The sequence below is a fragment of the Xiphophorus hellerii genome, chromosome 4 (genome assembly GCF_003331165.1).
Source record: "Xiphophorus hellerii strain 12219 chromosome 4, Xiphophorus_hellerii-4.1, whole genome shotgun sequence".
NCBI classification, from domain to species: Eukaryota; Metazoa; Chordata; class Actinopteri; order Cyprinodontiformes; family Poeciliidae; genus Xiphophorus; species Xiphophorus hellerii.
Window position 1 is genome coordinate 417160 of NC_045675.1, and position 27196 is coordinate 444355.

Consider the following 27196-nt stretch of genomic DNA (forward strand, 5'->3'; position numbering starts at 1 on the left):
ATGAGTTATTTCATGTGAGCGGCTGCAGTTGTTACGGAGAGGCCGTAAATCCAGCCTAGTCAAATCACAGACGCGTGGAAACACGCACCTCATTCATCAGAACCGGAGAAGCTGCTAAACGGACCGGAACCGGTTCACCAGCAGAAACGTTTAGCTTTACCCTGAACTTTCTCTGAGTTAAATGCCATTTTAGTCTCTTCTGGGGTCAAATCCTGACTGAGGTCAAAGGTCGCCTTCCATCCCTCCTAAATGAACTGAAGGACTTTGAAATCCATGGAAACTTTTGAACCTTTTCCAGTTTATATGTGAGCAGCCATGTTGTTAAAGGAGCTGCAGATTGCTAAAACTCATGAACCGCAGCAGTTAGCATGATGCTATGCTAACGTAGCATCATGCTAACTGCATGATGCCACACTAATGTAGCATCTCAGGTTGAACTCAGTATTTTCCTGGTATAAAACTGGTCAGGTGTTTACAGCTCTGCTTTAATGTTGCCATGCAAATTTCTGAGTTTGAATTATTGACTCCAAACTATTGATTATTGAAAAATGACTTTTAATTCTGCAGTTTGTTTCAACAATATTTTAATGTATTTAACATGTTGTGCAGTATATTTTCCACTATAATTTCTGGTTTTAATATAAATATAATAACATGAATTTACCAACAGATGTAAAAATACAGAAAATGTTAGTTTGGATTAACAGAAATGTGAGTAAATTAAACTTTTTAAATGACAGTAAAAACATCTGTTTTAGTGTCGATGGAAATGTTGGCAGAGTCGAAATGTTTCGGTGACCGAGGCTCTCCGGCGTCCTGCCTCCTGATTGGACGGAGCGGCTCTCCGGCGTCCTGCCTCCTGATTGGACGGAGCGGCTCTCTGGCGTCCTGCCTCCTGATTGGACGGAGCGGCTCTCCGGCGTCCTGCCTCCTGATTGGACGGAGCGGCTCTCCGGCGTCCTGCCTCCTGATTGGACGGAGCGGCTCTCCGGCGTCCTGCCTCCTGATTGGACGGAGCGGCTGCTCGTTTTGTCTCAGTGAAGCTGGTGTCACGTGGTTTCCATGGAAACGGCGATGCAGAGGGCCAAACATCAGAAAGAGGTCAGCATCGGGATCATTAGCGCCCCCTTTGGTGAGGCCGTTGTTAGCATCACTGAACAGATCTGGTTCATGCGTTCAGCATCCTGAGGCGAGGGGAGCTTCATCAGCGCAGACCGAGCGCCTGAAGGACTGAAACCGTTTTGTCCCCGCTGCAGTTAACGCTCTCCGTTGCTTACCTGTTGGTTGCCATGGTTACAGGATGCAGGAGCCTGGGCTGTTCACAATACATGCAGGAACACGATCGTGTCTGAAACGGTCGGGAGGTATGGTTGCCATGGTTACAGCAGGTTACCGACAGGACCTGCAGGTGAGATGAACATGAACCTCTGGTTCTGCTGAAACCCACCAGACTGGATCAGAGATCTAGATGAGTCCAGATCTAGGATCAGATCTAGGCTCCAGCTGATGCAGGGAGCTGCCGGTTGTTTGGACCGGTTCTGGTCCTGGGGGACGGAACGCTGCGCCTCCCGGAGCCGCTCCGTCAGCAGCGCCTCGTTAATCACTTCATCTCTTCATCGTTAGCCCCCCCTCCACCCCCCCCACCCCACCCCCCCACCCCCCCGGGGAGCGGCAATGCAGAAACACACGGCTCAGAGTGTGAGGAAGAGGAGGCAGGGGAGGAAGAACAAGGAGGCCGGCTGCTTGAGCAACCCGCCGCCACCCCTCACCCACTTCCTGTAAGCTCTGATTGGCCCAGGAAGTGGGGGAAAGGTCGGGGGGGTGGCCCCCTCTGAGCTGAGGCTCTGAGCGAGGCGTGCAGCCGGGGTCAAGAGGTCAAATCCCAGCAGGGTTGGGCAATAGGTGGAGCGAGAGCCAGCAGGATGAAGACTGCTGCTGGGCCGTCCCAGTTACTACTGGAACCAGTGGAGTGATGTTGTCCATCATGGAAGAAGTGAAGTTTTATATTTGGACCTAAAGAGGAACAATCTAGAGCTATAGATCTAGAGTCAGCTTCAGTTGTTCCAGCTGTAAACCAGAGGCTGACCTCTGACCTCTGACCTGAGCCTTGGGTTCCACAGTGGGCCTTCTAGCAGCTGCAGAACATTTCCAGGACCAGAGACTAAAGTCTCAGATCAGAGAAACTCATCATGTTTTCATTAAAGATCTGCTGGATCAACCTTCAGACCTCTCAGGTTCTGGTTCTGGTTCCAGAACCAGTTTTGTCTCCTCTTTTTGTATTTGATGAGACAAAACGTGACGTTTATTGTTTCATAATTGGCGACTTAATGATGTTTCTGTGGAACGTTGAACTGTCTTGTTGCTGAAATGTTTTTCACTAATAAACGACTGCAGAGCACAACGGCCTAGTCAAAGTCCTGAGTTGATGCTGTGGTTCACAGTGACGAGTTGGACACTTAAAGTCTTTCTGAGCTGTTTCTGGTCTTTGGATACATCTGAAAAACAAACACAAAAGACAGAAAAGACAAAATATTTTTGAGTTTCTGTTTTTACTTCCCAATAATTCACCGTGTGACAGAATGATTTGCTGCTGGACCGCACCGACCCGCTGCAGAACATCAGGGCCGGGTTAGAGGTCACTCAGGGGTCAGGAGGTCTCCGTCTGTCCATCACTTGTCTTGCGTAAGTCCAGGACGCCCGGACGACCGTCCTGCTGTGAGGACGTCTGTCTTCCCTCTGGAAACCGGCCCAGAGGTTGAGAAACAGCAGCTGGGAGGTTCTGAGGGAGAAAGAGCCGAGTCAGCAGGACGGGGGCCGGAGGGCTGAAACCTGAGACTGGAGATGGACGGATGAATTTACCTCCAGGCCTTCATCAGCCTGGCGGGCTGCCAGCCTCCAGTTGCTCCTCCAGGCTGAGATTCGTTCAGATTTTATCCAGAAACAGCAACAGGAAAATGTCAGTATGTGAACACAGCCTGGGGTCAGAGGTCATTCACCTGAACTCTATCCACTTCCTGATCATGCTAACAACATGTTAACAACTTCAGCTAATAAAGTCAATAATGGATCAAAATATTTGGACACTTTAATTAGGATGAAACAACTGAAGAGAATAAATATTTATTTTAACTGTATTTTTTTCCCTTTCTTAAGAAACTTTAAATTTTCTGTTTAGGTTTTGTTAATAATGTCTTTTAGCCGTATTTTAAACTTTAAACATCTTTTAACTCAAAGACACGTTGAGCTGGACAACCAATCAACTGATTGACCGCCAGAATGACCGACTGAAAGACCAACCGACCGACCAAGTGACTGGCCGACCGACTGACTGACCTACCGACTGACTGACCGCCAGACCAACCAACCGACTGACCGACCAACTGACCAACTTACTGACCGACTGACCAAGTGACTGACCGACCGCCAGACCAACCAACCAACTGACCGAAAGACCGACCGACTGACCGACCAAGTGACTGACCTACCGACTGACTGATCGCCAGACCAACCAACCGACCGAAAGACCGACCGACTGACCAAGTGACTGACCTACTGACCTACCGCCAGACCAACCAACCAACCGACTGACCGACCAACTGACTGACCGACCGACTGAAAGACCAACCGCCAGACCAACTGACCGACCGACTGACCAAGTGACTGATCTACCGACTGACCGACCAACTGACCGACTGACCGACCGACCCACCCCAGGTGAAATGTATGTACACCCCGTACACCCAGCTGATCCAGACTGGCATTATTTAGAGAAGATAGAGAAAATGAAGAAAGTAAGTACACCCTGCTGTCTTCCCACCCTGACAGGTTTGCTGGAGGCTGAACCAGAACCAGTGATCTAACTGGGTTAACTGGGATCTTCTGACTGGTTGGGGAAATCTCACCTGTGAGGTCAAAGGTCAGTGAAGTCCTACATACCGTCCTCTGATTGTTCCTCTCCTCCCAGATGAAGCTGAACTCTGCGTGGTCTGGGTCTGGTTAGAGCGATTACCATGGCAACGGCCTGCTAGAAGCCTTGTGGGCGTGGCCTGATGTGACAGAATGATCAATGGATCGATAAGAGAGCGAGATAATCAACCACAGACTGTGTGTGTGTGTGTGTGTTTCAGTGTCTTTCATCACGTTTCTTACGCAACCCCGCTGCAAGCCGTGGGACCGGAGGAGCCGTGGAGCGCTGCTGCCCCCTGCTGGAGCTGCCATGAACGGCACCGTGTGATCAGCTCAGTTTGATTATTTATCAGGGACGATGTTAAAAAAACATCATCAATAAGTGGCGGAGATTTTCTACAGATTTAGCTTCAGCTGGTTTCCATCTGCAGGTGACTTACTGTAAAATCATCCAACATGCATCCATATAATAATAATAATATATTATTATCTCTCATTTTTATTCACTTATTGTTTGTGCAGCTGGACTTTTTCCTTCTTGCTGTTTCTGGTCACAAACTTTTCCATGTAGCGCCGCGACGCTAACAGTAGCAGCAAAGCAGCCAGTCAGAAAGATGAGCATGACAAATAACATTTCAATCAATTATTTTACCTTCTATTTTATAACAATGATTGAAAAGCAGAGTAAATTTTATGATTAAAAAAATATTACACCCTATATTTTTAGTTTTGCTTCTTCTTCTCATCTCCAGTTGGAGGGAAAATGTTCCAGCTGCTCGAATCGCCACAGGCAGAAAATCAAATAAATACTTTTTTTTAAATCACAAAATGTTTCAGATTAAAAGGAAACCTTAGAATCATGATGGTTCTCTTCTGCATGCAGATATGAAGGGATGGTGGAGAGAAAAGCAGAATAAATAATCATTTATTAATCCCAACAAATTAAATTGCAATAATTCAGATTATGTCATTAATCTCTGAACTGCTGATTCCCTTCAGAACATCAACGTGACTCAGAAAGTTCTGCAGAAGTTAAAGAAGAAAGTTCCGTTCTGGATGGAGAACCACTTTCATAAAACACCATAAAGCATCTCCAGTAGCAGTCAGTGTGGCAGCGAATGTGAAGAGGCCTCTGACTGACATGCTGACAGCTTAGCATCCAGGCAGCAGACGAGTCGCTGCTTTTTGGTCAGAGAGACGCTGGAGTTCAGAACAATTCTTGGAAAACATGGCTGAACTTCCATCAGCCTCCTGATCAGCTCCTCTCTGACCGGGGTCAAAGTTCACGGTTCATCTGAGCTTTTGAGATGCTTATCAGCTGCTCCCACCTGTAAAAACACCTCGTTGCTATGGTTACGCGACATAACAACATTGCAAAAGTAAAAAGGTAAAAGCAGAAAATCTTCCAGCTGCTTAGCGTCCAGCAGAGCTGCTCCAACATGCTGCCACCAGGAGGCGCTGAGAGGAGAAATGCTCAAAAAGGTCTCAGAAATGTAGAATAACATGAAGAATGTTGACAGGGAAGATTCATAACGGAGTGAAAATCACTGATGAAGAGTTCAAATGCAAAACTCCGGAGGATAGAAGGACCGGCAAGAGACGAAACCTTAAAATAAAAATTAAATTAAACAAGACGAAACGGCTGAAGAAGCCATAAAATAAAACATTAGTAGTAACTGTCCTCAGATGCGATGCAGTGCTTCAGCCGCCAGAAGGCGCTGTGGAGCAGCTCCCCGGTCTGTTGAAATAATGGAATCAAGTTTAGTTTCTAAACTGATCCCAGAGCAGCTCCACGCGACTCCCTGAGCTCATGATGTCATTCTGACGTGAGCAAACACCCTCACCACCAAACCGGAACTTCTAGGATACTCCTTCACATTAAAAGCCTGGCGTTCACTGTAATGGATGCTGGAAAACATGTAAAGATATAAAGTTACCCCAGAGGTTCTGGAGGTTCTGGAGGTTCTGCAGGACTGAACAGCTGTTTACGGTGAAGTCATCAAATCGTCTCTTCTGTTTCTGCTGGACGTTAAAGATGAAAACGTTTCCCCTGCTGGAGTTCAGGTTAGCATCCTGAGTTCAAGTTGGCTCAGATTTATTTCAGATTTATATTTCTGCCTCTTCTGGAGTTCAGATAAACCGATCTGAACGGCCAGCAGCAGAACTGGATCAGAACCAGACCCAGAACTCCCTTTGAAATGGAGATGAGAGAATATTTTCAGTCTGCTTGGGCTCTGAAGGCCTCCTGGATTATTGCTTTAAATCCCAAATATTATGTTTAAAAAAGTTTTCTGTATTTGTGTTAAATGTGATTGAGCAGAAAACTTTATTTTATTTTTCTGTTTTTAATTGTTTAGGACTGAACCTGCCAAGTATCAATAAATAATCAAATAAACAAATGGCTTGATACACTATTTAATTTGGCGAAAATTGCATGTAACACATAGAAAAAAATGAGAATTTGTCCAACTTAATTATATAATGTGTATTATATCTGAATATTAACAAATTGTTTTATAGTTTACTACAGTATTAAACTAAGATTATCACCATAATCTAAGTCAGTGGTTCCCAAAGATTTTCTGGGCCCCCCTATGGATTACAACAAAATCCCCCCAAAAAGAAAAAACAATCAACTGGTCACATATTGTTCAACCACAAACCATCTTTACAGTGAAACACTTTTGTGTAACTGTGTGAGTTTTTTTTCATTCATCCATACTGCTTCCTGTCCCCCCGCCCCCTCCCTGCAATGGCACTGCGCCTCCCATAGGGGGCGCGCCCCACACTTTGGGAACCACTGATCTAAGATTCCATTTTTCCTCTTTCCTCTTATTCTCTTAGTTTTCTTTTAACTTCATTATTTTAGTCATACATTAATTTATTTTGTAGTCTATTATATATACGAGCAGTGATGTCATAGTGACGTGTTGCTCAGATTATGAAGAGAAGCCATCTTTGATTTCACCTCTTTATTATTTTGAATCAGAAAATCAAAACAAATTTATTCAGCTGGATTTATTTTCTAAAGCGAAAGGCCGGCTCTCTGATCGGATGAGCTTTATTCTGAAAGGCCAAACCGGATGTAGTCTCTGGTTGTGCGTGGTAAAATGCCAGTTCCAAATATGGGCCTGACGTCATCCCTAGGCCCCGCCCCTTTGTGCAGCCAGGTCCTCCTGCGCTCAGCTTCATTTAAACTTTCCTCCGCGGCGCAGCGAGCCGCACCGACTCTCCCTCAGCAGCCCAGCCGCAGTCTGGTCGCTGACTTTCGGCCATGGATTCCGTCACCTGCCGGGTCCAGTACCTGGAGGACTCGGACCCGTTCGTCTGCACAAACTTTCCCGAACCGCGGAGACCTCCGACTGTCTCCCTGGAGGAGGACCAGCCGCTGAGCGAGCAGATCTCCGGCATCCACAAGCTGCTCGGGGCGCCGCTGAAGGTGGGTCACACTCCGAACCGGGCCGGAACCGGGCTCAGCGTGAGCTTAGTGCCAAAATCTGTCAGGTGAGGCGCATGGAGGGAGGAAAGGTTTCCAGGGTGAGGTGTCTCGTAGCCAGGGTGACATCATGATGAATAATTACACAAAACGAGTCCGGTCCAGTTAAAGGTTCACCTGGACAGGTGAGTCCGGAAGAGCAGGAAGTCCCGCCTCTTTACTGACCGGAAACACATCAGATAAATCTGAACCTCTTCAGCAGCTGAGGCCCGGTCCAAACCGGGTCTGAACTGGGAACCAAACACAGCAGCACACACAACGGCCTAGTCAAAGTCCTGGAAGGCTGTGATGGGACGTTCGGAGAGCAGAACCACAACAATCTGAACCGTAGTTGGAAACCAGAGTGGACCAGAACTGGTTCTGCTGAGATGGATCCGGGTCTGTGGAGGTTCTGCTGGATCTTCTGGTTCTGGAGGTTCTGATGTTTCTGTGTTGGGCTGTCAGAGGTTTTCTGTTCTGATCTGGGTCAAAGTTTCTGCTCACCTGTTGAGCAACCAGCAGTGAAGGGGGCGGGGCTTCCAGCACCTGGATAGGTAGAGCAGGGGGCGGGGCTTCAGGAGCTGCAGCTGATTGGTCCTTCAGGCTGCAGTGAAATCCGTCCTGCAGAGGAAACGACCAGTCTGAAGACAAACCTCCCAGTCCTCCCAGTCTCTCTCCCAGTCCTCTTGTTCCTGGCAGATTTTTTCCGTTTTGCCAAACAGGAAGTGAGCAAAGTGCCACGAAATGATTCAGAGGCGACTCAGTGTGGAGCCAGAGGTCAAAGGTCAGAGTCCTCAGACGGAGACAGACAGACCTGTCTGACCTGAACCCACCAGAACCAGAACCTGTCGGTCCCCAGACCAGGTTCTGAGTCACCTTTAACCTTTGAACTTTTTAACTGCCAAAATACTTAAAAAAACAAGTTTCTGTTTATCACAGTAAGAGATTATTATTATTATTATTATTATTATTATTATTATTATTATTATTTAAACTTTAAATTATCAGAAAATTTTCCAGATTTTTTTTATGATCATAAAATGCATCAGAACTGAAAACTCCTATTTAAACTTCAGGTTGTTGACCTTTAGTAAAGATGACAAGTCGGACCCGACCGGTCCGAGTCCAGTCTGCTGTGAGGCGTTTGAGGCCTGCAGGAATGTTCAGACCTCTGATTGTTCCCATCATGCCTTGGGGCCGGTTCCGCAGCCTGGGAGGGTGTGAGGTCTTCATCCTCTTCCTCGGCCCCCAGCAGGAAGTGGGCGGGGCATCCGATAAGCTAACTGCAGCGTTTCCTTCCTGTTTAAAGGATTAAAGGAGCAGTCCGCCTTTCTCCTCTGCTGGACAGGTCGATCCGGTGGTTCTGATCAGAACCTGGACCCGACCAGACTTCTGGTCCGCCTGTCCGTCTGAAGCTCCTCCTCGATCAGACCACAGGTGGCGCTACGCCTGGGCGCCTGACACTCTGCGACGTTCAGGAGATTTTCTGGGTTTTCATAAATTAAATATTTATCAATGACCTGCAATAAACCTCTAGATCAGGGATGTCAAACTCCAGGCCTCCAGTCGCTGTCCTGCAGTTTTTAGATGTACCACAGGTACAGAGCACTGGAATGAAATGGCTTCATTACCTCCTCCTGGTGTAGATCAGGTCTCCCAGCCTCGCTAATCACCTAATTATTCTGTTCAGGTGCAGCAGAGGCTCATCTAAAAGTTGCAGGACTGGAGTTTGAGACCCCTGGTCTAAATGATCAAATTCCAGATTTACCTCTTTGCTCTGTTTCATAATAATTCTGATCATATTAAAATCAAAACGGGCCACGCCCACCATTATAACCACGCCCACCACTATAACCACGCCCATCGTTGTGACCACGCCCATCATTATGACCACGCCCACTGTCAGCTGATGAAGCCTTCAGGTCTGCAGATTTAAAATTTGATTTGTTGGTTTCAACACTTAAAGTTCACTTTCTAAAACTGTAAAAAAAAAAAGTGTGATTGTTGTTACCATGGTTACAATCTGATGCCACGAGTTTACTGGGCCAGTTCTGGTTCTGGTTCAGTCCAGTTGCTTCAGAACCACCAGCTGGAAGACAGAGCTGATTATTATGGGCTGGGATTCGAACCCAGAACCTCCCTGCTTCCACCACAGCAACACTCTGGATCAAACTGGGTCCAATAGAACCAAACCGCCTGGTTCAATAGAATCGGGCCGAACTGGGCCACTAAACGTTACCAAACCTCAGGAAACCTGAGAATCAGTTTCTAAAGCTGGGCAGTGAGCTCACTCTGATAAACCAGACCAGAACCAGAACCAACACGCTGCAGTTACTGCATCGCTTTAAAATGTGGAGCTGAGCTTCATCATCCTCCTCTTCCTCAGCTCCAGTCCAGAAATAGCAGGCAGAATGTGGTTCTACTGGTTCTACTGGTCCAGAACCTCTGTCTGTGCTGCTTGACTGGCCGAGGTCCGATTGGAGCCAGGAGGACTAGAGACGATTACTAGGCCAGATTGGACTTCGCTAGAGAAATGGTTCTGGATCAGGAAGTTCTGGTTCTGATGGAGTTTGGGTCGTGATCTTCTGTGTTCCTGATCCTTCTGGGTCCAGTTGAGTTGGTTCTGTTTGTTGTGGCAGCAGCTGCTGCTGGATCTATTTACGATTAACACATGCGCGTGCACACACACACACACACACACACACACACACACACACACACACACACACACTCTCTCTCTGGTTCTGACGTCGCTGCTGCAAAATGATTCATAATCTATAAATAAATGAATGAAGCCTGTGATCTTCAATATTTCTCAGCTTGAGTCTCTATATTTATATTTATATTCTTTTAATACAAATAATCCACAGTTTATTTATTTCATGTTTTTATTCCTAATTAAATAACTCCGATAAAGTTTGAATACATCCAGCTGTGGCTAACATCCAGCTAGCAGGTCTGTGGCTAACATCTAGCTAGCTGGTCTGTGGCTAACAGCCAGCTAGCTGGTCTGTGGCTAACATCTAGCTAGCGGGTCTGTGGCTAACAGCCAGCTAGCGGGTCTGAGGCTAACATCTAGCTAGCTGGTCTGTGGCTAACATCTAGCTAGATGGTCTGCGGATAACATCCAGCTAGCGGGTCTGTGGCTAACATCTAGCTAGTGGGTCTGTGGCTAACAGCCAGCTAGCGGGTCTGTGGCTAACATCTAGCTAGATGATCTGTGGATAACATCCAGCTAGCGGGTCTGTGGCTAACATCTAGCTAGCGGGTCTGTGGCTAACAGCCAGCTAGCGGGTCTGTGGCTAACATCTAGCTAGATGGTCTGTGGATAACATCCAGCTAGCGGGTCTGTGGCTAACATCTAGCTAGCGGGTCTGTGGCTAACATCCAGCTAGTGGGTCTGTGGCTAACATCCAGCTAGATGGTCTGTGGCTAACATCCAGCTAGCGGGTCTGTGGATAACATCCAGCTAGCGGGTCTGTGGCTAACATCTAGCTAGCGGGTCTGTGGCTAACATCCAGCTAGTGGGTCTGTGGCTAACATCCAGCTAGCGGGTCTGTAGTTAACATCCAGCTAGATGGTGATGTGGCTAACATCCAGCTAGCTCAGGGGTGGTCATCTCCAGGCCTGGAGGGCCTAAAAGTCTCCTGCAACTTTTAGATGTGTCTCTACTTCAACACACCTGAGTCAAATAATGAGGTCATTAGCAGGACTCTGGAGAACCTGACTGCACTGAGGAGGAGATTCAGCTGTTGGATTCAAGCGTGTTGGACCAGGGAGACGTGTAAGAGTTGCAGGATACCGAACCTCCAGGACAAGGATTGCCCACCTCTGAGCTAGATGGTCTGTTGCTAACATCTAGCTAGCTAGTCTGTGGCTAACATCCAGCTAGGAGTGAAACCGATCCGGTTGTGTTGCAGCTGGAGGACTGCGCCCTGCAGGTGTCTCCCAGCGGGACGTACCTGGACCTGGACTCGTCTCTGGCGGAGCAGCGGGATGAGCTGGACACCTTCTACCAGGACCTGGCGTGAGTCTGAGCCCCGACCCCCGACCCTTGCTGCTGTGGTACCAGAACCGGCACCGGGTTCTGACCGTGTCTCTGTTTCCACAGAAAGGGCAGGAAGCCGATCCTGGTCCTGAGGAACCAGCTCTCCGTCCGCGTTCACCTCATCCTGGGTAAATGTTTCCGTCTGCTGACTCACAGGAAAGGCAGGCAGAGTTTCCTCTGACTCAGCCGGTTCTGTTGGGTCGCCTGGTTCTGGAACCTCTGAGAGGGCTAAACCAAACCTCTGTTTCCATGGAAACCTGAGGACACCAGCCGACGTCTGCAGAGCAGACCAGACCGCATGTCCCTCTGCACCCGGGACGGGTTCTGATGGTTCTGGTTTTGGTTGATATCTTCAGACAGAAATAATTGATCAGGGAGGAGATCAATCTTTTCATAGATTATCTGACATGTTTTTTATGGAAGTTACAATCTGCAGCTTCTACCAAATGCTTGTGATTTTAATGTTTCATTATTTAAACCTTCATGATGAAACGGATCCATTTTTTCTCTGCCGTATAAAAACGCTGCAGCAGATGCAGAGAAAACCTCAGGAGACTCTTCTGATCTTCAATCAGATTTAAATGTTCTTCAGTCTGACGGGTTCTTCTAACCGGGTCGAGGTTCTGGTTCTGGTTGTGTGTGTTTCTGCTCAGCTTGTTTTCTGTGTGTTTCCGTGGAGACCGAGGCTTTTATTTTTAGCCCGTTATTTTCTGACCTTATCTGAGCCCAGAAGGCTGCTGCTCTCTTCCTGTTTGTGGCTTCAGTCTCCTCCAGCAGTTTGGATCGGAACCCGTTTGGATCAGAACCATCCTGGTTTCTGGTGGTTTTTCTCCTCTCGGGTTTCCTCTCTGCTCTGTTTTTGTCTCAGTTGTTGTGTTTTTGCTCGACCCGGTTAAAGTTCTGGTTCTGGCCTGTTAGAACTTGTCAAACATCCGGGGGGAGGAGCTAAACACTGGGGGTGCTGCAGCCGGGCCGGTTCTGCAGGCGGCTGCCCGTCTGGGCCCGGAGGGGTTCTCTTTGTTTGCAGCAGCTTCAGTCTGTCGGGACAAAGTTTTGCAAAGTTTCACGGCTGGAGGCGGGGCTTTCCCAGCATGCCTTGCCAGCCTGCAGGCGACTCGCTGAGGAGCCGACTCCAGAAACCACAGCGTTACTTAGACCCAACAGAACCAGAACCACACACAAACAACAGCTGACCTCTGACCTTTAAGATGCTAGCTGGGCCTGTAGCGTCAGACGTTTAGCTCCCCCTCTGACCTCTGACCTCTCAACCTCAACATCTGATTAAAATTAGGATTAAAAAGAATCAGGAAATTCTGGCCTGAAAAATCAAAATAAAATGAGAATAAATTAAATGTTAAACAAGATAAAATCTGAATGTATAATAATCACGTAGCATAAAAATCTAAATAAAATCAAAATAGAATCAGAATAAAATCTTGGCACAAACCAGAATTTAAAAAAGTCAGAAAATAAATGAGATAAAATTGAATCAACCCAAAATCAGATAAAAGATTGAGATAAAAATGAAAGTAAAATGTGAGTAAAACTCCTTAGAAATGAAAACTATCTGGATAAAAAATGTTTTCCGGTTCATGATTTAATCTAAATTTGAAAAACAAATCAATAAATAAATCAATAATTGAGTCAGAAATATTGATTTCATCTTGTTTTTGCCTCAGAAGCCTAAAGATGTATTATTATAGATTTTTATTCATGTGGAGACAATCAGCGTGACCAGAATGAGTCTCAATTCATTTCTATTCCTGCTGCTGGGAACACTGGGAACACTGGGAACAACGGGATCCAGTTTTAGGTAACTGGAAAGGACCAGATGAAGCTTTTCTTCTCCTGGATCTTTGCCCAGAGTGTGTTGCTTCATATGCTGCAGTGCGTGTCTGTGTGTGTGTGTGTGCGTGTGTGGGTGTGTGTGTGTGTGTGTGTGTGCGTGTGTGTGTGTGCGCGCAGGGTGTGTGTGCGTGTGGGGGCGGGGTGTGTGGGCGTGTGTGTGGTGGAATCTGGTCGATGACTCGCTGAGTCAGGCTGGTATTGAGGAAGAGGAGGGTTCCCAAGAACAATGAGTCGACAGCCTTGCGTTACCATGACAACACCATGTCCTGAATGAGTCTTGAATCCAGATCCTGTCCAGAATCCGGGCCGGTTTCCGGTCTCTGAAAACGTGCAGAGCTCCATCAGACAGCGGATGTTGTGCGTCAGATTTATGGGCGCTCCAGAAACAAGTGAATACAAAGGTTCCTGTTTGGGATTTCTGTAAAAAAAAACAAACATTAAGATTGATGTAATTAATAAATTGAGCTAAACTCCCAGCTCTAATATTGATATTCTGTTTCTGTTCTGGTATGGATGGAGCGGCGGACCAGAACAACACTTTGGATCTCGATCCATCTGAATCCGTCCTGAAACAAAGCGCAGACGCGCTGCTTCTCTTCCTGCTCGGCTTGTTTTCCTCGTTTTTCTGCCGGAGATCCAGACGATTGATTATCGGTTGATCGGCCGTCAGCTGGAGACCAGTTTGCTGAAGCAGGGAGGCATGTGAAACATGCAGCGCGGAGCAACGGGGCAACGCCCAGGGGACGCCGCCCTAATGGCTAAAATGTAGCACCTTATGGTCTCCACCAGGGGCAGCGTGGAGCTGAACGGCAGTGGGCCGAGGACACCGCCTTGAGGATCGCCTCGCTGATCTCTGCTCCGACTGGAAACCAGCTGCAGAGAACATCTGGAGCCAGTTCTGCTGCCTAGACGGATTCAGAACCAGAGTCGGTTCTGTTGGACCACATCAACGTTCCGACCAGAGAGACATGGAGGACGGTTCTGTCTGTACGAAACCAGACTCTGGCTCAGTTCGGACCAGGTTCACTCCCAGAGAGGGGTCAAATGTTAAACACCTCTTCCCTGGTGGCCCTCTCAGCCAGAACTCCGGTACCAGAACCAGCAGCTGTGGCCCGGTTCCTCCGGGTGAATTCGTGCTGCTCGACTCAGACAGGAAATGCCTCAGTGGGTTTATCAGCCTCACTTCCTGTTGAGGATAAACAGGAACCTTCATCAGGATGAAGGTTCTGTTCTGCAGGTCGGATCCGGACCAGCTGCAGATAATAATCCTGATGAATATCTGCATGCTGCAGCACTGGACCTGCAGAGGTTCGGAGGTTCTGTTCGGCTCGGTTCTGGTCCAGATAAGGCAATATTACAAAAAAATTACAAAGTCAATATTTCATGTTCTCAGTTTGAACATGAAATATGTTTTTGTGGAGAATTCAGCCGAATGTGGTTCTGGTTCTGGTTCTGGTCAGACGGGTCCTCTGACCTTCAGAGTCCTTCACTCAGCTGCTCTTCATCATCCTCGTCTTCCTCAGCTGATGGTGGGAAACAGCTGCCAGTCAGCATGAGCCACCGTCGGCACGCAGGAAGTGATGTCAGCACGCAGGAAGTGATGTCAGTGGAGGAAAGGAAACTGCAGCTTGTTCTTTTTTTGGTTGTGGATGAGCAGCTGGAGTTCTGCTATGTCTGGATCGGATCACAGTTCAGGACCGGTTCTGGGTGCGACCCGCCTCGACCGCCTGGTTCCCGGCAGGATTCAGGAATGAGGCAGAAAAACCAGTTAGAGCTGCAGAACCAGAACCGGCCCGGTTTCCTCTGCTCAGTTCTGATCTGTTCTGGTTGGTTCTGTTCGGTTCTAGTCGGGGTTCTTGCTGAACTGGGTCAGGTTGAGTTGTTTGCTGGCCCGATTGTGGAGCTGCATTCTGGTTCCAGCGGCGTCTTTGTTTAGAGAGATGAAGGAAGCTGATGGCCCAGTTTGCTGGTTCTGACCCAAACAGATCCAGACTCATCCGGACTCTGGTTCAGAGCCAGAAAGAGACGCAGAATATCCGATAAATCTGGGAAACTCCTCCTGCTTCTCGGCAGCGTTTGGACTCGGCTTCTCATCAGAACCTCTCTGCATGTCGGCGCCTGTTGCTGCAGTTTCATCATCCTCGTCTTCATCATGCTGACTCCTGCTCCGCAGCTATCAGGAACCAACTTCTGTTTCACAACAACCAGAACCGGCGAACCGGGACGGCAGCAGAACCTCTGCTAGTTCTGCACACGGACCGGACCGGATCAAACCGGACCTGTGCGTCTGCAGCAGCTGTTTGACCCAGACCGACTCATAGACTCGTTCTGAGATTAAAACCAAATAAATTGAAATGGTTTGAAGGAGCTGCCAGCTGTTTGTCCTCCTCAAATATCAAATTACATATTTTAGATACTTTATTGATCCTGAAGAGGGAAACTTTCATATCCAGCAGCAAAACAGTCATGCAGTAAATCAATAAATAAATCCATCCATCCATCTTCTTCCGCTTATCCGAGGTCGGGTCGCGGGGGTAGCAGCTTCAGAAGGGAGGCCCAGACTTCCCTCCCCGGCCACTTCTTCCAGCTCCTCCGGGGGAATCCCGAGGCGTTCCCAGGCCAGCCGAGAGACATAGTCCCTCCAGCGTGTCCTGGGTCTTCCCCGGGGCCTCCTCCCGGTGGGACGTGCCCGGAACACCTCACCAGGGAGGCGTCCAGGAGGCATCCTGACCAGATGCCCGAGCCTCAACTGGCTCCTCTCGATGTGAAGGAGCAGCGGCTCTACTCTGAGTCCCTCCCGGATGACTGAGCTTCTCACCCTATCTCTAAGGGAGAGCCCAGCCACCCTACGGAGAAAACCCATTTCGGCCGCTTGTATCCGCGATCTCGTTCTTTCGGTCATGACCCAAAGCTCATGACCATAGATGAGGGTGGGAACGTAGATCGACCGGTAAATCGAGAGCTTCGCTTTTGGCTCAGCTCTCTCTTCACCACGACGGACCGGTACAGCGCGGCTTGACAGCAGACGCTGCGCCAATCCGCCTGTCGATCCCCCGCTCCCTTCTTCCCCCATTCGTGAACAAGATCCCGAGATACTTAAACTCCTCCACTTGGGGCAGGACACCCCCCTTGACCCGGAGAAGGCACTCTACCCTTTTCCGGCTCAAGACCATGGCCTCGGATTTGGAGGCACTGATCCCCATCCCAGCCGCTTCACACTCGGCTGCGAACCGCTCCAGCGAGAGCTGCAGATCACGATCTGATGAAGCCAAAAGGACCACATCATCTGCAAAAAGCAGAGAAGAGATCCTAAGGCCACCAAATCGGATCCCCTCAACACCTTGGCTGCGCCTAGAAATTCTGTCCATGAAAGTGATGAACAGAATCGGTGACAAAGGGCAGCCCTGGCGGAGTCCAACTCTCACCGGGAACGAGCCCGACTTACTGCCGGCAATGCGGACCAGACTCTGACACCGGTCATACAAGGACCTGACAGCCCGTATCAAAGGGCCCGGTACCCCATACTCCCGGAGAACCCCCCACAGGGCTCCCCGAGGGACACGGTCGAACGCCTTCTCCAAGTCCACAAAACACATGTAGACTGGTTGGGCGAACTCCCATGCACCCTCCAGGACCCTGCCGAGGGTGTAGAGCTGGTCCAGCGTTCCACGACCAGGACGAAAACCACACTGCTCTTCCTGAATCCGAGGTTCAACTATCCGACGGACCCTCCTCTCCAGGACCCCTGAATAGACCTTGCCAGGGAGGCTTAAGAGTGTGACCCCTCTATAATTGGAGCACACCCTCCGGTCCCCCTTTTTGAACAGGGGGACCACCACCCCAGTCTGCCAATCCAGGGGAACTGCCCCCGATGTCCATGCGACATTGCAGAGTCGCGTCAACCAACACAACCCTACAACATCCAGAGCCTTAAGGAACTCCGGGCGGATCTCATCCACCCCCGGGGCCTTGCCACCGAGGAGCTTTTTAACCACCTCGGCGACCTCGTCCCCAGAGATTGGAGAGCCCAACCCAGAGTCCCCAGGCTCCGCTTCCTCAGTGGAAGGCATGTTGGTGGGATTGAGGAGGTCTTCGAAGTACTCTGCCCACCGGCCCACAACGTCCCGAGTAGAGGTCAGCAGCACACCATCCCCACTATAAACAGTGTTGGTGCTGCACCGCTTCCCCCCCCTGAGACGCCGGATGGTGGACCAGAATCGCCTCGAAGCCGTACGGAAGTCTTTCTCCATGGCCTCTCCAAACTCCTCCCACGCCCGGGTTTTTGCCTCAGCAACCGCCCGAGCCGCATGCCGCTTCGCCCGCCGGTACCCATCAGCTGCTTCCGGAGTCCCACAGGCCAAAAAGGCCCGATAGGACTCCTTCTTCAGCCTGACGGCATCCCTCACCGAAGGTGTCCACCAGCGGGTTCGAGGGTTGCCGCCGCGACAGGCACCAACAACCTTGCGGCCACAGCTCCGATCGGCTGCCTCGACAATGGAGGCACGGAACACGGTCCACTCGGACTCCATGTCCCCCACCTCCCCCGGGACGTGTTCGAAGTTTTGCCGGAGATGGGAGTTAAAGCTCCGTCTCACAGGGGATTCCGCCAGACGTTCCCAGCAGACCCTCACAACACGTTTGGGCCTGTGTTGTAAATAAATACAACTAAAATAAAATGCACATAAACATACTTTCACACATAAGCCTTGGCTTCAGCCCATTCCTTTTTGGTAAATTATTAGTTTGTAAAAAAAAAACATTTTATTTTTTTGTAATGTTGTAAATTTACAAAATAGTTAATCTGAAAAATTGTTTTTTGGTTAAAACAAGACAAAATAGTAGCCATGAACACCGGGACTGAAACAGGAAGTTCTGCAGGTTGTTTGCAGCAGTGGGCGGAGCTCATAGCTCCTCCTCCGTCCTGATTGGTTGCTGAAGTTGGGGCGGTCCATATCGGTCACTGAATTTGATCTGAATCGACCACCTGGCCGTGACATCACTTCCTGTCTCTTCTTGGTTTCCAGAGAGGTTGTACAACTCCAAAGGCCCAGAGCTGAGGCGCTGTCTGTTCTCCCTCAAGCAGCTCTTCCAGGTAACCGCCTGCAGACTCACCTGAGCCACGACACGACTTCCTGCAGACCATACTGCATTTCCCAGCATGCAGCGCTGCTGGTCCTCTGCTGCAGCTCCTCCTGCAGCTGGTGCTACATTTTGGAGCATTCTCCTTCTGCTGCTCCTCCACCTGAACAGCTCCACCTGCTGGACGAGGAGCTCAGCAGCTGCAGGAGACGATCTGCAGAGCGGTGCAATGGCTAGTCTGGTGGAGGTCAGAGGTCATCCTGGAACTGCTGCCTTCCAGAATGAACTCAGGGAAAACCCTCTTGACATGATGATGATGATGATGATGAAGAAGATGGTCTGTGTCTCCAGGACGATAAGGATCTGGTCCCAGAGTTTGTAGCATCTGAAGGCTTGGCGTGTTTCATCAAGGTTGGAGCTGAAGCCGACCACAACTACCAGAACTACATCCTGAGAGGTAAGGCCCCGCCCCCTGAGACGTGGCCCCGCCCCCTGAGACGTGGCTCCGACTCCTGGCTAAAAATACAAACTTTTTTCATACCAAATCCGATTTACAGGTTTAATTGATTTTAATTCTTGTTTTCTCTTCTAAAAAATACTTTCTAAAAAGCCCATCCTGTGAGTTGTCTGATGAAGAATTACATCCAGACTATGAGAAGTTTTCTTTAATTACAAGAAAAACACTTGAAAATTACAATAAAAAACTTGTAGAGTAGCGAGAAGCTCAGTATGATTCTTTCTTCATAACAGATGCTTTTGTTTCAACGTTGCTGCTGCTGATAACCTGATGAGTCAAAAGATTAAGAATGTTCTTATCTGTAAAACTGAGACAAAAGTAACTCCACAAGATGCTCAGCATTCCTCATTTTAATGTAACTTTTTTATGTTCTCATTAAAACTCATTCAATCACTAATTAATTTTCCTTACATTTCAACTTTACTCTTGTGATTTAAAGAATAAATAAATCAATGTCCAAATAACCAGAAGCTGTAAAACACGCTTGTTAAACAAGATGGCAGCCCTGGGCGTGATGACATCACTCTGAACTACAGAAACCAAAGAAGCACATTGGTGGGAAAAAGCAGATTAATTAGTTCATTAATTTATCAATGTGTCTCCCAGGCGTGTTTCAAAGATGGAAGCTCTTCCATACGTCTCTGCTGTTGTGTTTGGTGCTGATCCAAACGGATCGCTGTTTTAGTCTCAGTCAGACAGGCGTCCTCGTCCCACAGGACGGAAACTTTGCTCTTCACACGTCCAGAAAAGCCGCAGAGCGCAGCCTCAGATTATAGCCTAGAGGCTGGGACTGTGGAGACTCATCTGTCTTCCTGTCTGTCCCTCCGTCCCCCCCGCCATCCAGCTCTCAGCCAGATCATGCTGTTTGTGGACGGGATGAACGGCGTGATCCACCACCCAGAGACGCTGCAGTGGCTCTACACGCTGACAGGAAGTGTGGTGAGTCAGAACCCAAAATCAACCTGAGACGCCTGATCAAAAGAGTGGTGGCGCCCCCTGCTGGTCAGACAGTGACTCTGCTCCTTCTGTCTCCAGTCTCACCTGCTGGTGAAAACGGCTCTGAAGCTCCTCATCGTGTTTGTGGAGTACGCCGAGTCCAACAGTCCTCTGCTGATCGGCGCCGTGACAACGGTGGACTCAAAGAGAGGTACACACACACACACACACACACACACACACACACACACAGAGAAACAAGAGAGACACATAGAGACATAAGAAGAGACACTTATACATTGTTGTACTTCTGTGCAAATTTGGGACTTTGTTTTGACTTACATTAACTTTGTTATCTGCATCCATGTGTAACTCAGAGGTTTCCCCTAACCAGTACTAGTTTATTTCTAACTTTATTCTTATTTATTTTTAACTTAATTAACTAGCACTTAATTCACATCTTATCTATAATTCAAACTAGTACAGTGCAGTACTAGTTGCAACAAAGTGTGTCCTCACTTTCTACAAGGACCTGAATTTGTGGGTGAAACTGGAGAAAGGTGTCCCCTATAACAGCAAATACAAGTACACACACACACACACACACACACAGGGCTCCAACCTAATAGGTGGATGAGGCCCAGACTCCCTCCCAGGTGTGCTGATGGGGGCTGTTGCTATGGTTACCACTGTGTGTGCTTTAGGTGTGAAGCCTTGGACGAACCTCATGGACGTTCTGGAGGAGAAGAACGGCGCCGACACAGAGCTGCTGGTCTTCACCATGACGCTCATCAACAAGGTACCGACCTGACCAGGACCAGACCTGACAGAGACCAGAACCAGAACCGACCAGACCTGGACCAGACCTGTGAGAGACCAGAACCAGAACCAGTACCAGACCTGTCAGAAACCAGAACCAGAACTGTCAGAGAGCAGAACCAGAACCATCCTCCGTCGGCTCATTCCCTTTGTGGTTCCGGTCCAGATTCTGGCAGCGCTGCCGGACCAGGACTCGTTCTATGACGTGACGGACTGCCTGGAGCGTCTGGGCATGGAGGCCGTGGTCCGGAAACACCTGAGCAGCAAGCGGGCGGAGCCGGACCTCAAGGCCCAGTTCTCCACCTATGAGGTACCGTCGCCGAGGTCACGTTCCCGCTCCGCTTCCTGTCCGCCGACTCAGCGCCGCCTGCTGTCCTCATGTGTCTCCTGTCCTCCAGGCGGCTCTGCGGCACGAGGACGGAGACGTGGATGACTCCGCACCCCTCCTCCGAAAGGAGAGGAGAAAGATGGCCGTCGGCGACCAGGAGGGCAGGAGGAGCCGGCGCTCCAGTCAGAACCTGCCGGACCTGCTGTCCCCCAACCCGTCCACGCCTGTCCTCTCCCCGTCCTCCACCATATCCTCGCCCACGCTGGACAGCACCACTTCGTCGCCGCTGTCCTCTGAACCCGGAAGCTCCGCCTCCAGCCCCTCCGGGTCCCCTCGGGGCTCGCCGCTGCCCCCCCCCGCTGGACCCGGCGGCGATGGGTCCACCGAGCTGGGGACCATGACGCCGTCCAGCCCGTAAGTCCACAGACCGGCAGCTGGTGCTGTTGGGTTGTCTCTGTCCAGCTGTTTTGGACCATGTTCTGGTTCTGTCCCAGTTTGGAGACGGGTGACTCCAGCAAGCAGAAAGGTTTGTCCTCCATGTTTGGTAGCAGACACCAGTTCAGATCTGCACCGTTGCCACGGCAACTCACTACTGGGTCGCACTCGGGTCCGAGTCTAAGCCTTCAGAACCTTCTGTCCTCAGCCTGTCTCTGGGTCCAGCACCGGGTCCTCAGGTTCTGAGCAGGAACCGGTCCGTCCTCATGCTGGACATGCTGGAGTTGCTAGTTTTAGTTGTAGTTTTGATTTTTTTATACTTTACAGGATTTAAAAAGGTCAAATATTGTGTTGTGATTATGTTTACATAGATTATGTAACGAATCTACAGAAATCATTTTCTAAAAGTTTGTTCTGCGTTTTCTCTGTCGCCGCTCGGCGGACCGGCGAAGCCGTAACGCAGCGCCGTAATTGGCCGACAGCTGACGTAAACTGCTTGTGTGGGAAGAAGTCGGTTCCACGGCTCATCGAAAGGCTAAAAAAAGATTCATAAACACTAAAATGACGGATGCTGCATCTAGAGCACGCTTTAGTTTGTTTTAGAAACGCATGCTGCAGTTCCAGTTAGTTAGTTTTTCCCCAATAATTACTGATGTTATTTCAATTGATGAAATTGCTTTTTCAATTTCAGTTTTTATTTTGTTAGTTTTAGTAAAATATAATAGCTATAGTTACTATAGTTCTGGTTCCTCTCGGCCCGGTCCATCATCATGTTCCTGATAGGTGGACAGGAAGTTACCAGATGTCTCGCCTGCAGACCTGTCCTCTGTCTCTGTCCTCTGGGTGTCCTCCTGTTGGTCTCTGTCCTCTGTCTCCTCTAATCCGCCATCTTTCCCTTCCTCTCCTCTGTCTCGCTGCGGTTGCGCCCATCGGCCACCAGGAGTCGCTCTTTTCTCAGCCACCACATGTCAGCTCTGGGTCTGGGCAGGAAGTCCCGCCTCTTCTCCAAAACCAGCTCCATCTCTGAGGAGCCTCCGCCCGGCTGCAGGTCTGTACCTCCTGACTGACCTTTGACCTGCCTCCTGTCAGCAGGACCTGCAGCGACCCCTGCAAGCTGATCAGGACATTGCAGCTCAGTAAAAACCGAGAAGTTGGCCCTGCAGGGGGCGCTGGAGGGAGAATAACACACAGGGCTTTAACTTCTGGGATCAGACGAGGTTTAGAGCGTTTTATCTGGACTGGGTCGGGTCCTGAGAGGTTCTGTTCAGGTTTTATTTAGTTAAAATCAGGTTGGAAACAGCAGAAAAACAGAACCAGACAGCTGCAGCAGATCTGGCAGTAACCAAGTCTAGAATGCAAACTCTTCATCATCTCTTCATGTGCTTGGCTCAGTCTCTCTCTCTGTGTGTGTGTGTGTGTGTGTGTGGGTGTGTGTGTGTATATGGGTGTGTGTTTGTCCTACAGCTCATCTCCATCGGATCCGTCCCAGCAGAACTCAGATCAGCTGGTCAGACCAGAGTCCAAACCTCGTCAAAAGTGAGTAAACCGACGTTTTTCCATCATATTTAAGTCCTGACTGGTTTCTGGAACTGGTGGGACTGGAGTCCTCCCAGTTCAACCAGACTGGAGACGTTCTGCCTGACATCAGGGAGTTTCTCTGTCTGAAATTATTTAGAGAAATCCTCTTTTAGACCAGCTCTTTGTCCTCTCTGGAATAATCCTGGATAAATTTGGGAGTTTTTGATTCTTGGATTTTTCTTTGGATCGGTTCTGTTGATCCGGATTTTTCTGTTGTTCGGTTCTGTATTGGTTCTGTTGACGGCTCTTGTTCTCGCCTATTTTCAGCTTTTTTTCCCAGAGAGCGTCTGAAACTGTCCTCCTCTTTCTCTAAATCTTTGGTTTTAGATTTTGTTCTGAAGTTTTCTGGGAAGTTTTTAATTCTAGGAAAATATTTTTGGAATGTTTCAGGACAACATTTGACAAATTGCATGTCTGGTTAATTTCTTAAAGATTTTCTGGGATCCTCTGTAAACTTAAAATTGACTTCATGCTCACTGTTTATCTGGATTTCTTGATTCTAGATTATTTATTTTCTGGAACTATTTGTTTATCTTATTTTTACATTTTTATCATCAAATAATTTTTTTTTCTATAGGCAGTGGTGGGCATTCTGTTCTGCTGATATCTGAGCTAATTAGCTTAGCGCTTTAGCATTTTGATAACTGAAAACATTTAGCACACTCAGCTTCACCTAAATGAATTTTTTCAGAAAAATCCTAGAGCGCTAATTTGATGCGTGTTTTGTAAATGTTTGGTAGAATAAAATGTTTTGAAGTTGAAACAAACGCTAAATAAATAAAACACTAGCATGAACAAACTGTCAGGCTTTGATCATGCTAGTGTTTTGAGCGATCCTCATGTCCACATGGTACGTATCGACATGGATGAAGTTAGCGCTTTAGCATTAGCTTCTACTAAATACATTGCTGGTGTAGCGCTTTAGCATTAGCGAAGCTGATGTTTCAGGTTAGTTATTCAGCATTAGCGTAGCTAGCTGCGTAGCTAGCGGTGTCCACCAATGCCTGGAGGATATTTTCCCTCCTTTCTTCTCATTGGCTCCTTTGTGTTGCAGTTTGTTTTGTTGTAACGCTTCAGGTTGTTTTCTGGAGAATGTTCTCATTTTTTTTGGTTCTTTTTGTATTTTTTCTAGATATTTTCAAGATGTTGAGAAATGTTGAGGTTTTCTCAACTTAATAAAATGTTGATGAATAATTTCCTTATTATTTTTAGATTACAATTGTTGGGTATTTCAAGTTAAATATTGTTCTTTAATTGTTTTCGATCTTTTTAAGTATTTCTGTAAATGGGGCCAATCACCAATAATAACAATAATAATTCTGACTTTTTCTTTGAATTTAAACAGTTTTTTCTCTGATCAGAGACATTTGGGAGCAAACAGCTTCAGCGATGATTCGAGTTGCAAAGACGTAGAGCCATCTTTCAGGAGGAACGTATCAGATTTAAGTGATTTTTTTCATTTTTGTGATCAGAGTTCTGGCACTAATCGTCCTCCGTAAAACTGAATGAATTTAGTTTTTTACATTATTATTGTAGATTATTATAATGTCTTGGTATAAAATAGTTTCAGTTTTTTAGATGGATTAAACGTTTGACAGGAACTTGGCTCCGCCCCCAGCATCAGTTCAGCCAATCACAGGGCTTCCTGCAGCAGCGTCTCTCGCCCCTCTCTCTCTCTGTCAGTGTTTTAATGGTTTCTCCTCCTCTTTCTCCTCTTCCTCTCCTCTGTTCTGTGTGTCCGCTCCCTCGTTCCTCCAGCTCGCTGGAGGCTGAGCAGGAAGTCTTCTGGTGAGTATTCTTCATCCTCCTCCTCTTCCTCGTGGCGCTCAGCTGCATAGACCCGCCGGTTTCAGGTCCAGTTCAGGTGTTTCCACATTAACTCTGGAGTCAGAAACGTTTCGAACCTTTTGGACCCGACTAATCCACCCTGCGGTTCTGTCTCATCCTGTTCTTCCTCCATCTTTGTTTTTTCTGTGATTGAGTTCTGATCCAGTGGGGGCAGAACCTCCAGGTCCAGTTTCTCTTGTCTGGGTTCTGTGGGTCTGTGAGGAGTTTGTCATGCAGCTGAGCCGGTTCTGTTGGGTCGGGTCCGGCTGTGTGACGTGTGTGTGTCGTGTCTCTGCAGCCCAGAGGACTTTGATGTGAATCTGAACAAGCCAGTTCTGAAGAAGTTCCAGTAAGTACCGCCGCAGCCCCACTGCATGCTGGGAGCTGCAGGGAGGCCTGCGGTTCTGTTGGGCCTTGCACGGTGTGGTTCTGGTTCTGGTGACATTTGGGTTCACAGGAAGCGGATCACTTTCTCTGACACTGTAAAAACACAAAGTCTGTTTGGTTTAGTTTCTACAGAAATGAAATAAAAACTAATAATCAGATTTAGGAGATTAAATCAATAATTAATATTGATAAAAAGTTGTGGCTCCTCTGCCATCAGAAAAACGTTTCACTATGAGTGAATGATCTGGAACTTTTTATTGATTATTGATTTAATCTCTGATATATGATTAGTTATCAGTTAGTTTATCTCGTTTCTGGTGAGCTAGAAATCTGACCAAAGCATTCGGCCGTGTGTGTGTGTGTGAGTGTGAGGGTGTGTGTGTGTGTGTGTGAGGGTGTGTGTGTGAGTGTGAGGGGGTGTGTGTGTGAGTGTGAGGGTGTGTGTGTGAGTGTGAGGGGGTGAGTGTGAGGGGGTGTGTGTGAGTGTGAGGGTGTGAGTGTGAGTGTGAGGGGGTGAGTGTGAGTGTGAGGGGGTGAGTGTGAGGGGGTGTGTGTGTGAGTGTGAGGGTGTGAGTGTGAGGGTGTGTGTGTGTGAGTGTGAGGGGGTGTGTGTGTGAGTGTGAGGGGGTGTGTGTGTGAGTGTGAGGGGTGTGTGTGTGAGTGTGAGGGTGTGTGTGTGAGTGTGAGGGGGTGAGTGTGAGGGGGTGTGTGTGAGTGTGAGGGTGTGAGTGTGAGTGTGAGGGGGTGAGTGTGAGGGGGGTGTGTGTGTGAGTGTGAGGGTGTGAGTGTGAGGGTGTGTGTGTGTGAGTGTGAGGGGGTGTGTGTGAGTGTGAGGGTGTGTGTGTGAGGGTGTGTGTGTGTGAGGGTGTGTGTGTGTGTGCGTGAGGGTGTGTGTGTGAGGGGGTGTGTGTGTGTGTGTGAGGGTGTGTGTGTGTGTGTGTGAGGGTGTGTGTGTGAGGGTGTGTGTGTGTGTGTGTGAGGGTGTGTGTGTGAGGGGGTGTGTGTGAGTGTGAGGGTGTGTGTGTGTGAGTGTGAGGGGGTGTGTGTGAGTGTGAGGGTGTGTGTGTGAGGGTGTGTGTGTGTGTGAGGGTGTGTGTGTGTGAGTGTGAGGGTGTGTGTGTGAGGGGGTGTGTGTGAGTGTGAGGGGGTGTGTGTGAGTGTGAGGGTGTGAGTGTGAGGGTGTGTGTGTGATCAGTGTAAAAGTTGCCCTCCTCTCCTGTTCTGGTTCTGGTCTGGTTCTGGTCCAGCTCTGCTGTCTCTGTGGTTCCAATCAGAACCATAGAAACTCCTAAACTGGATCAGAACCGGACTGGAGCCACATTCAGAACCGCCGCTGCAGAGTGCTGGCCCGGTCCAAACGTTCAGCTGGAGGAAAGGTTCTGGGTTCTGTTCAGCTGCCCAATCGGATCAGCTGGATCCAACAGAACCTCATCGCATATAATGAGATGCTGACGGGTTTGACGGTCAGGCTGACTAACAGAACCGGGTCAGGAACGTCTGGGTCCAGCCTGACTGTGCCAATCAGAGTGATGGTGGTGGTGGGTTGGTTCTGGAGTCAGTGTCGGGTTGATTCTGGTTGATTCTGGTTCTGTAGTGAAGGTCCAATCTGATTTGCTGTCATGTTCTTGACTCAAACCAACAGCGTGACCTTTGACCTCCAGCAGCTCAAGGCGTTTGATCCGAGGGCCTTCATGAGGTCATGTGATCCGGCCCAGCAGATCAGCCGATCAGAGAGCAGAGTAGGCTCGGTTCTGAAGGAACTGGACCTGACGGTTCTGTTTCCACCCTGCAGCCGTTCGCTGGAGGCTGGGTTTGATTGGGATAAGTGATGCTGCGGGCCGCCACAGCCTCAGAGGTTATCGCCATAGCAACCATCATAAGGGTTGCTTCCTTCCTGTTTCTGATGTTTGTCCAGATGGTTCTGGAGGATGACTCTGACGAAGGCCCTCATCCACCTGGCTGAAACTCACTAGCAGCTCCTCCGTTAGCCGACCAGGTGAATCCTGATCAGCT

At 48.7% G+C, this 27196-nt stretch overlaps 1 protein-coding gene and 1 long non-coding RNA gene across 9 annotated transcripts in view; one reads left to right on the forward strand and one right to left on the reverse strand.

Annotated features, from left to right (window-relative positions):
• Positions 1-2019: 2019 nt before the first annotated feature.
• LOC116718140 (uncharacterized) lies at positions 2020-3867 on the reverse strand. The gene is made up of 3 exons (XR_004338881.1): positions 2860-3867; positions 2597-2779; positions 2020-2495 (listed from the first exon to the last, which is right to left on the reverse strand). It is a non-coding gene; the product is annotated as an uncharacterized LOC116718140 (long non-coding RNA).
• Positions 3868-7077: 3210 nt separating this feature from the next.
• The window catches only part of LOC116718129 (FH1/FH2 domain-containing protein 1-like), a 32032-nt gene continuing 11913 nt past the window's right edge, over positions 7078-27196 (forward strand). For 2 of the 8 annotated variants that reach the window (XM_032559811.1, XM_032559814.1), the window contains exons 1-14: positions 7078-7345; positions 11302-11408; positions 11493-11557; positions 18302-18369; positions 18708-18813; positions 19718-19812; positions 19909-20020; positions 20514-20608; positions 20795-20938; positions 21027-21370; positions 22332-22439; positions 22856-22927; positions 24728-24757; positions 25095-25145. In XM_032559811.1, coding sequence (XP_032415702.1) covers positions 7181-7345; positions 11302-11408; positions 11493-11557; positions 18302-18369; positions 18708-18813; positions 19718-19812; positions 19909-20020; positions 20514-20608; positions 20795-20938; positions 21027-21370; positions 22332-22439; positions 22856-22927; positions 24728-24757; positions 25095-25145 — 1562 coding nt within the window. In that variant the 5' untranslated portion in view covers positions 7078-7180. Of the gene's footprint in view, positions 7346-11110; positions 11225-11301; positions 11409-11492; positions 11558-18301; positions 18370-18707; positions 18814-19717; positions 19813-19908; positions 20021-20513; positions 20609-20794; positions 20939-21026; positions 21371-22331; positions 22440-22855; positions 22928-24727; positions 24758-25094; positions 25146-27196 lie in introns of those variants that run through there. The other 6 variants (XM_032559817.1, XM_032559812.1, XM_032559815.1 and 3 more) reach the window with 6 other exon arrangements.